We start from the raw sequence: 9028 nt of genomic DNA on the forward strand, positions 1-9028 counted from the left end.
TCAGATCTTAGTACCCCGGATGTTGGCTCTCAGATCCCCGGGTGTCCCACCCCCGTCCTTCCCCTCACCACCCCCTCCGTTCCCCGGATGTCCCACCCCCCCATACCAACCCAGGCGCACAGGGTAGCGTCCCGTCAGGAAGGCCGCGCGGCTCGGGCTGCAGACAGACGCTGCCGCCAAGTGCTGGGTCAGCCGCACGCCGTCCCGGGCCAGGCCGTCCAGGTGCGGGGTGCTGTGGGGGGAGAGGGAAACTGAGTCACAGCCAAGAACATACGGGGACCTGGGGTCTAACATCCGGGGATCTAATGCCCAACATCCCAGGACCTGGGGTCTAACATCCGGGGATCTAATGCCCAACATCCCAGGAGCTGAACTCCAACATCCGGGGCCCTGAGATCCCACATCCGGGGAACTAAGATCCAACATCTGGGGACCTGAGGTCCAACATCCAGGGTACTAAGACCTGTATCTGTGGACTGGGCTCCTACATCCGGGATCTAAGGCCCAACATCCGGGGACCTGAGGGCCTACATCCGGGCAACACATCTGGGACACTAAGATCCAACATCCAGGGATCTGATCTCCAACATCCGGGGGGCCTGATCTTCAACATCTGGGGTACTAACATCTAACATCCGGGAACCTGATTTCCCACATCTGGGGTATACTAAGATTTAACATCCGAGGACCTGATCTCCAACATCCGGGGCACTAACATCCCACATCCGGGGACCTGATCTTCAACATCCAGGGAACTGAGACCTAACATCCTGGGAATTGAACTCCAACATCCGGGGACCTGAGATCCACTAGATGTCTATACAGTTTTCCTGGTGGAACATCCGGGGAACTGAGCTCTAACATCCGGGGTACTAACATGTAACATCCAGGGCAGTAAGATTCAACATCCGGGGACCTGATCTCCAACATCCAGGGACCTGATCTCCAATATCCGAGGACCTGACATCTAACATCCGGGGTACTAACATCTAACATCCGGGGACCTGATCTCCAACATCCGGAGCACTAACATCTAACATCCGTGGACCTGTCCTCCAACATCCGAGGACCTGACATCTAACATCCGGAGCACTAACATCTAACATCCGGGAACCTGATTTCCCACATCCGGGGCATTAAGATCTAACATCCGTGGACCTGTCCTCCAACATCCAGGGCACTAACATCCCACATCCGAGGATCTGATATCCAACATCTGGGACACTAAGATCTAACATCCAGGCACCTGGGCTCCTACATCCGGAGGAATAAGATCCAACATCCGGGGTCTGAGCTACAACATCCGGGGTACTAATATCTAACATCCAGGGACCTGAGCTCCCACATTCGGGGCACTAACCTCCAACATCTGGGGACCTGAGCTCCTACATCCGGGGCACTGAAGTCCAATATCTGGGGACATTATCTCCCACATCCAGGGTACTAAGATTTAACATCCAGGGACCTGATATCCAACATCCGGGGCACTAACATCCAACATCCAGGGACCTAGTCTCCAACATCCGGGTACTAACATCCAACATCCAGGGAACTGAAGTCCAACATCCGGGAACCTGATTTCCCACATCCGGGGACCTGATATCCAACATCCGGGGCACTAAGATCCAACAGCTGGGGACCTGGTCTCCAACATCCGGGGACCTGATCTTCAAATCTGGGGTACTAACATGTAACATCCGGGGACCTGATATCCAACATCCAGGGCACTAAGATCCAACATCCGGGGATTTGATATCCAACATCCACGATACTAACATCCAACAATCGGGGAACTGAGTTACTAGATGTCTATACAGTTCTCCTGGTGGAACATCCAGGGATCTGAGCTCCCACATCCGGGTAACTAAGGCCCTACATCCGGGCCGCCCCCTCTGCTCACCGCAGGCTGCGGTTCCCGAAGCTGCCCAGGTCACCCAGGCCCAGGTCGTCGGCCAAGAGCAGCAGGAAGTTGGGACGCGAGGGGGCAGGGCCTGCGCAGGGGCCAGGGGGGAGGAGGAGGAGGAGGAGGAGGAAGGTGAGGGGTGGGGCCACGCAGCTGCTGTGCAACCTGAGGAGGAGAGAGAGGAGGAGGAGGGGTGGATGGGTGGGTGGATGGATGGGTGGATGGATGGATGAATGATGGATGGACGGATGGATGGATGGATGGATGGGTGTATGGATGCATGGATGGATGGATTGGTGTATGGATGCATGGATGGATGGGTGGGTGGATGGGTGGATGGATGGATGGATGGGTGGGTGGATGGGTGGATGGATGGATAGGTGGATGGGTGTATGGATGGATGGGTGGGAGATGGGAGGGCTCCCCCTCCCTCCAGGCCCTCTCCTGACCAACATGGCACCCAGGATCGCGTCCTTCCCATGATGCTCCCCGTTTCCTGGAAGAGAAGGCCGGAAGCAGGAAGTGGGGAAGAGCTGAGGAATATCCGGCCACGCCAGGGCCAGGCTGCTGTTGCCCCCACCAGTACATCAGCCCCTCACCTCGTCTTTCCAGGCCTGTGGCAGGGCCCTGCAGCCCCCACCCCGGGGCATGGTGGGACATCGGGGGGGGCTCCAAAAAGCAATCGAAGCCCCCCCACCCCGGGTCCCCACACCTCTCCCCGTGTTCCCCAGAGGACGAACTCACATCCACAGTTCTCTGCCATCAGCGCCTGGGTCTGCTGCTCTCCCTGCCAGCCAGGAAGCTCGCAGGGCTCAAATGTGCACATCACTCCAGCAGCCAGAATTCCACAAGCCCCCTCCAAAATAAAAGTCCCCTTGTTCCTTGGAAAGGAACAGGATGTGGTGCTGAAGGGGAAGGCGGGGAAGGAAGGGAAAAACCCGGAGTTGTTGGGCTGGGCGCCAAGAAATTGCCAGGCCTGGCAGAGGCAGGAGGAAGGGGAGGAGGGAAACCTCGAGAACTACATGGAGGGCTGCAATAAGAGTCAGGACCATCAGGGAGCGTGGCCTGTGCTCAGTAGGGCGTGGCCAGAACTCAGGAGGGTGTGGCCTGGGCTGGGGAGGAAGTGAGGGACTCAGGAGGGCTTGGCCTGCGCTGGGACAGAAGTGAGGAAGAATTCCATCCAGAAGCAGCATGGCTGCTTTATTGCCTCCGAGTCTGAGAAAGGACCCCAACGGCCAAAGTGCAGCTAGAGCCCGGGGCCAAGGTGTGGAGCGCCCACTCCGCCCACATCCGGATTCCACCTCTCACATCTGGGTCTCAACCCCTCACATGAGGGTCCCAACCCTCACATCCGGGTCCAAACCCCTCACATCCGGGTCCTGGCGCCTTCCAGTGGATCTGGAGATAAGGGACATCCTGGTACTCGCCTCCACATCTGGGTTCCCTGACCTGGAGATCCCTAACATCCGGGTACCCACCCCACATACGGGTTCACGGACCTGGAGGTCCCTAACATCTGGGTACTCACCCCACATCCAGGTTCATGGACCTGGAGGTCCCTAACATCTGGGTACTCACCCCACATCCAGGTTCATGGACCTGGAGTTCCCTAACATCTGGGTACTCACCCCACATCCAGGTTCATGGACCTGGAGGTCCCTAACATCTGGGTACTCACCCCACATTCAGGTTCATGGACCTGGAAGTCCCTAACATCCGAGTACCCAACCCACATCCGGGTTCACAGACCTGGAGGTCCCTAACATCCGGGTAGTTCCCATTCCACATTTTGGTCCTAGACCCTCAGTGGATGTGGAGGGACCTGACATCCGGGATCCCCACGCCACATCCGGGTCCTAGACCCTGTCAGTGGAAGGAGAGGAGCATGACATCCGGGACTCCACACGCCACAGCCAGGCCTGTGGATGTGATATCCGGGTCCTGCCCAGCACATATCCGGGTCCCTGCCACAGTCCACATCCAGGTTAATGGACATGGACTTACATAACATCCGGGTTCCCCACTCAACATCCGGGTCCTGGCCCCTCAGTGGACCTGGAGATAGGTGACATCCGGGTCCCCCAGTCCACATCCGGGTCCTGGCCCTTCAGTGGACCTGGAGATAAGTGACATCCGGGTTCCCCAGGCCACATCTGGGTCAGTGGACACGAATGAGGGTGACATCCAGGTCCCTCCCAGTCCACATCTGTGTACTGGGCCCTCAGTGGATATGAAGGAAGGTGACATCCGGGTCCCTCCTAGTCCACATCCGGGTCCAGACCCATCAGTGCATCTGGAGGAAAGTGACATCCGGTTCCTCCATGCCACATCCGGGTCAGTGGACATGGAAGAAAGTGACATCCGGGTTTCTCCCAGTCCACATCCGGGTCCTGGCCCTTCAGTGGACCCAGAGATAGGTGACATCCGGGTCTTTCCCAGTCCACATCTGGGTCCCTCCCAGTCCACATCCGGGTCCTAGCCTCTCCGTGGCCTCTGGTCGGACCGCAGCTTCTGTACAGCGCGCGCAGGTTCGGAACCCCACATCCGGGCATCTTCTGGCTGGGGCCCAAGAGTCTTGCTGGAGCTGGACATCCGGGTCTCACGCGCTTTCCCGGCAACCGAACCCAGCGGCCTAAAGGCAGGAATGAAGCCCCACATCCGGGTCTTCTTGGTCTGTGGCCCGGCAACCGAACGCAGAGGCCTAGATGCTGCGGTGGAGCCCAACGTCCTGGTATCTTCACTTGGTTGCCCTGCAACCGAACGCCGCGGCCTAGCGGCGGGACTGAAGCCCCACATCCGGGTCTCCTCAGTCTGTTGCCTTGCCATGGCACCCAGCGGCCTAGTGGCGGGAATGAAGCTGAACATCCTGGTCTCCGGCGCGCGGGGGGCGTGTCCGGGCGGCGCCCCGGGGTGGGCATGGCAGATGTAGGCGCCGCGGTCCCGCTCGGAGGCGGCGCGCACCTCCAGGCTGCCGTCGGCGCCCAGCGTGAAGCGGCCTCGCCTCTGCGGCCCACGCAGCACCAGCCCGCCGGGCAGGCGCCAGGACACCGGAAGCGTGGAGGTGGGGCAGCGCAGCCGGAAGCTGCCGCCCAGCACCACACGCAGCGCCACCTCCGACGCCGTCCCAGGGGGCGGAGTCAGCGCCTCAGAGAGCAGAGTCGGTGCGTCAGGGGGTGGAGTCAGCGCCCAAGATGGCGGGGCAGGCGGGCCAGGGGGCGGAGCTGCCTCAGAGGGCGGAGCCAGCGCACCAGTGGACAGAGTCAGCGCCCAAGATGGCGGGGCAGGTGCGTGATGGGGCAGAGCCGGTGCAACAGGGGGCGGAGTCAACGCCTCAGAGGGTGCAGTCAGCACCCAAGATGGCGGGGCAGGCGGGCCAGGGGGTGGAGCTGCCTCAGAGGGCGGAGCCAGTGCAACAGGGGGCGGAGTCAATACCTCAGAGGGCGCAGTCAGCACCCAAGATGGCGGGGCAGGCGGGCCAGGGGGCGGAGTCAATACCTCAGAGGGCAGAGCCGACACCGCAGGGGGCAGAGCCCGCGCCCACCATGGCGGCAGCCGCACCCACATCCGGGCTTCTCCTGCCGGGTTGCGCGCCACGCATGCCACGGCGTAGCTGCCACCACTGCGCAGCGCACGCACATCCGGGATTTCCAACGTCCCGCGCGCATCCACGCTGATCCCTCCCCCCGTGTGACTGCGATACGGGACTGGAAGTACCAGCCCGCCCGGAAGTTCCCACAGCAGGCGGGGCTCGGGGACGCCATCCGCCTGGCAGCGCACGCGCATACGCACCACGGGGGAGACCCGAATGTCCTCGTTCACGTCATCATGGACGTCAGGTGTGACCCGGATGCGCGGTGACCGCAGCTGCACGTGTAGGCGCAGGGTGGCGCGCCGGCCCCGCCCCGCCACGCACGTGTACGTGCCTGCGTCGGCCCGCCGTGCCCCCCGCAGGCGCAGACGCCCATCTGGCAGCACACGGAAGTGGGCGTCCTCCGAGCCGGACGTGAAGGCCACGGGCTGCAAGGCCGGCGTCAGCCAGGTCACTGCGTGCGACCCCTGGGTCACGGGGCATGTGAGGGTCACGGGGGCGCCATAGGGGACGGAGAGCTCGGGCGGTAGCGGGGCGGAAGCGGAAGTGGGAGACGAAGAGGAAGCAGGAAGTGAAGGGGAAGCAGGAAGTGAAGCAGGAAGCAAAGGGGAAGCAGGAAGTGAAGAGGAACCAGGAAGTGAAGAGGAAGAGGAAACAGGAAATGAAGGAAGAGACTGAGAGGAAGAGGAAGAAGGAAAGGAAGAGGAAGAAGAGGAAACATGAGAGGAAGCAGGAAGAGATGGAGAAGAGGAAGTACAAGGAAAAGAAGAGGAAACAGGAAAAGAATGTGAAGAAGAGGAAGAAGGAAGAGACTGAGAAGAGGAAGAGGAAGGAAAGGAAGAAGAGGAAGGAAGAGATTGAGAGGAAGAGAACAGGAAGGGATGAGAGGAAGAGGAAGAAGGAAAGGAAGAGGAAACAGGAAAGAAAGAGGAAGAAGGAAGTGACTGAGAGGAAGAGGAAGAACCCTCCCCAGGCCCCGCCCCCCCACCCGTGGTCACACATCCGAGGTCTAACCCAGGCCCCAGGTCCCAGATCCCCACACTCCCATCAGGCCTCGCGACCCGAACATCCGGGTCTCCCAGGACACCGGATGGGACATGGAGGCGGTGGTGGGCAGCACAGTCCTCCCTGGGGTCGGTGTCCTGGGTCACAGGGGTCACGGGAAGCCGGGTTTGCAGATAGGAGCCGCCTGGCCCAGCCACCAACTCCACGCGCAGCCGTGCATGCACGTCGCCCGCCGCGTTGCGGGCCACGCACACGTACTCCCCCGCGTCACGTGACGTCACCGGACGCACGGAGAGCGTGCCGTTGGGAAAGGCGCGGACCCGGATGTCAGAGCTGGGGAGGGGAGAGGGAGGGAGGGCAGGAAGGAAGGAGGGGAGGAAGGAGGGAAGGGTGAAGGAAGGATTGGAGGGAAGGAAGGATTGGAGGGTAGGAAGGATGAAAGGATCGGAGGGAAGGAAGGAAGGATTGGAGGGAAGGAAGGAAGGATTGGACGGAAGGAAAGATGGAAGGATTGGAGGGAAGTAAGGAAGGATTGGAGGGAAGGAAGGAAGGATTGGAGGGAAGGAAGGATGGAAGGATTGGAGGGAAGGAAGGAAGGATTGGACGGAAGGAAAGATGGAAGGATTGGAGGGAAGGAAGGAAGGATTGGAAGGAAGGAAGGATTGGAGGGAAGGAAGGATGGAAGGATTGGAGGGAAGGAAGGAAGGATTGGAGGGAAGGAAAGATTGGAGGGAGGGAAGGAAGGATTGGAGGGAAGGAAGGATGGAAGGATTGGAGGGAAGGAAGGAAGGATTGGAAAGAAGGAAGAAGGATTGGAGGGAAGGAAGGAGAGAATGTAGGGAAGGGAGGTTGGAAGGAAGGAGGGAATGTAGGGAAGGAAGGAAGGAAGGAAGGATTGGAGGGAAGGAAGGAAGGATCGGAGGGAAGGAAGGAAGGAGGGAAGGAAGAAGGGAAGGAAGAAAGGAGGGAGGGAAGGAAGGAGGGAAGGAAGTAATAGGAGGAAAGACCATAAGGAAGGGAAGACAAATTTGAAGCCAATGTTAGTTATTCGCACATGTGACATATGCATCCAATACTCATCTTGTATCGATCCCTGATCGATCATCTATCAATGATCGATCACTAGGGTTCTACCTTGCGATCTGGCAAGCCAGGACCTATCAATTACCTATTCACTGCTAATGGATCTACCATCCCCACCTCATCTCTAGCAATATTTAATCGATAATCGATTTGTTATCTATGGTCTACTGTATCTATGTCATCTGTCTAATCCATCCTCTATCAATTAACTATCTATCAAGGGGTATCATCTTTATCCCAACTATGGGTGGATAGATGGATGGGTGGATGGATGGATGGATGGATGGGTGGATGGATGGATGGGTGGATGGATGGGTAGATGGATGGATGGGTAGATGGATGGGTGGATGGATGGGTAGATGGATGGATGGATGGGTGGATGGATGGGTGGGTGGAAGGGTGGGTGGATGGATGAGTGGATGTGTGGATGGATGGAGGGATGGATGGGTGGATGGATGAGTGGATGGGTGGATGGATGGAGGGATGGAGGGATGGATGGGTGGATGGGTGGGTGGATGGATGGGTAGATGGATGAATGGATGGATGTGTGGGTGCATGGATGGATGGGTGGATGGATGGATGGGTGAGTGGATGGATGGATGGATGGGTGGATGGATGGATGTGTGGATGGGTAGATGCACAGGTGGATGGATGGATGTGCCCCCACTTCCCACACTCACCTGCTCCCAGCATCCACCAGGCGCCCATCTGGCAGCCTCCAGAACACGCGTGGGGCAGGGTCCCCACGCGCGTGGCAATGCAGCGTGAGGTCAGCGCCGTGGGGCACACGCGTGGCAAGCGGGCCTCGGGGTCGGATGCTGGGGGGGAGACGCGCGTGCGCGGGTGTGACTTCGACGTGCACAGTGCGTCTCGCGCTGCTCAGCGCGTTGGCGGCCACACACTTGTACTCACCGGCATGGCGCGGGGCCTGCAGGCGGCGCAGCACCAGCGTGCCATTGGGGAGGACGTAGACGTCGCTGAGTCGAGGGTGCGTGTGCGCATGCACAGGTCTCATGTGGGTCCCGTCAGGCAGACGCCAGTGCAGGGCCGCAGGGGGCCAGGCCTGGGCTGTGCAGGGCAGGTGCAGGGTGAGGCCCGCGTGGGCCGAAACGAACTCCGTGGGCGCCTCGCGCAGCACGGGGGGAGCGGGGGTGGCGTGCATGACATTTCCACGTGTGTCAGAGCCACGCATGCGTGCTTCATGTGTATCAGGTGAGTGTGGAAGGGATGTGATCATGTCCCTTTCACGAGTGATATTTCCACGTGTGACCATTGTGTGAGTGTCAGATTCACGCGTGACATTTACACGCGTGTCAGATCCATGCATGTGCGGTCCAAGAGTATCAGGGCCATGCAGAAGGGACCTGATCGTGTTAATTCCACGTGTGACATTTTCACGTGTGACATTTTCACGCGTGTCAGGTCTATGAATAACGGACCTGATCGTG

At 59.4% G+C, this 9028-nt stretch overlaps 2 protein-coding genes across 2 annotated transcripts; both read right to left on the reverse strand.

Moving 5' to 3' along the window:
• Window positions 1-106: 106 nt before the first annotated feature.
• On the reverse strand, window positions 107-3138 carry LOC106002722 (steryl-sulfatase-like; the record flags this gene model as incomplete). The annotated part of the gene is made up of 4 exons (XM_013037544.1): window positions 2648-3138; window positions 2353-2399; window positions 1901-2068; window positions 107-232 (listed from the first exon to the last, which is right to left on the reverse strand). Coding segments are annotated over exons 2-4 (326 nt in total), but the record flags the coding sequence as incomplete, so codon positions are not given.
• Window positions 3139-5718: 2580 nt separating this feature from the next.
• Window positions 5719-8772, reverse strand: LOC106002723 (matrix-remodeling-associated protein 5-like). The gene is made up of 4 exons (XM_013037545.1): window positions 8261-8772; window positions 6533-6830; window positions 5817-5959; window positions 5719-5767 (listed from the first exon to the last, which is right to left on the reverse strand). Exons 1-4 carry the CDS (start codon window positions 8770-8772, stop codon window positions 5719-5721), a joined length of 1002 nt encoding a protein of 333 aa, XP_012892999.1.
• Window positions 8773-9028: the final 256 nt, after the last annotated feature.

Source organism: Dipodomys ordii, unplaced genomic scaffold (assembly GCF_000151885.1).
Source record: "Dipodomys ordii isolate 6190 unplaced genomic scaffold, Dord_2.0 Scaffold1000000435, whole genome shotgun sequence".
NCBI lineage: Eukaryota > Metazoa > Chordata > Mammalia > Rodentia > Heteromyidae > Dipodomys > Dipodomys ordii.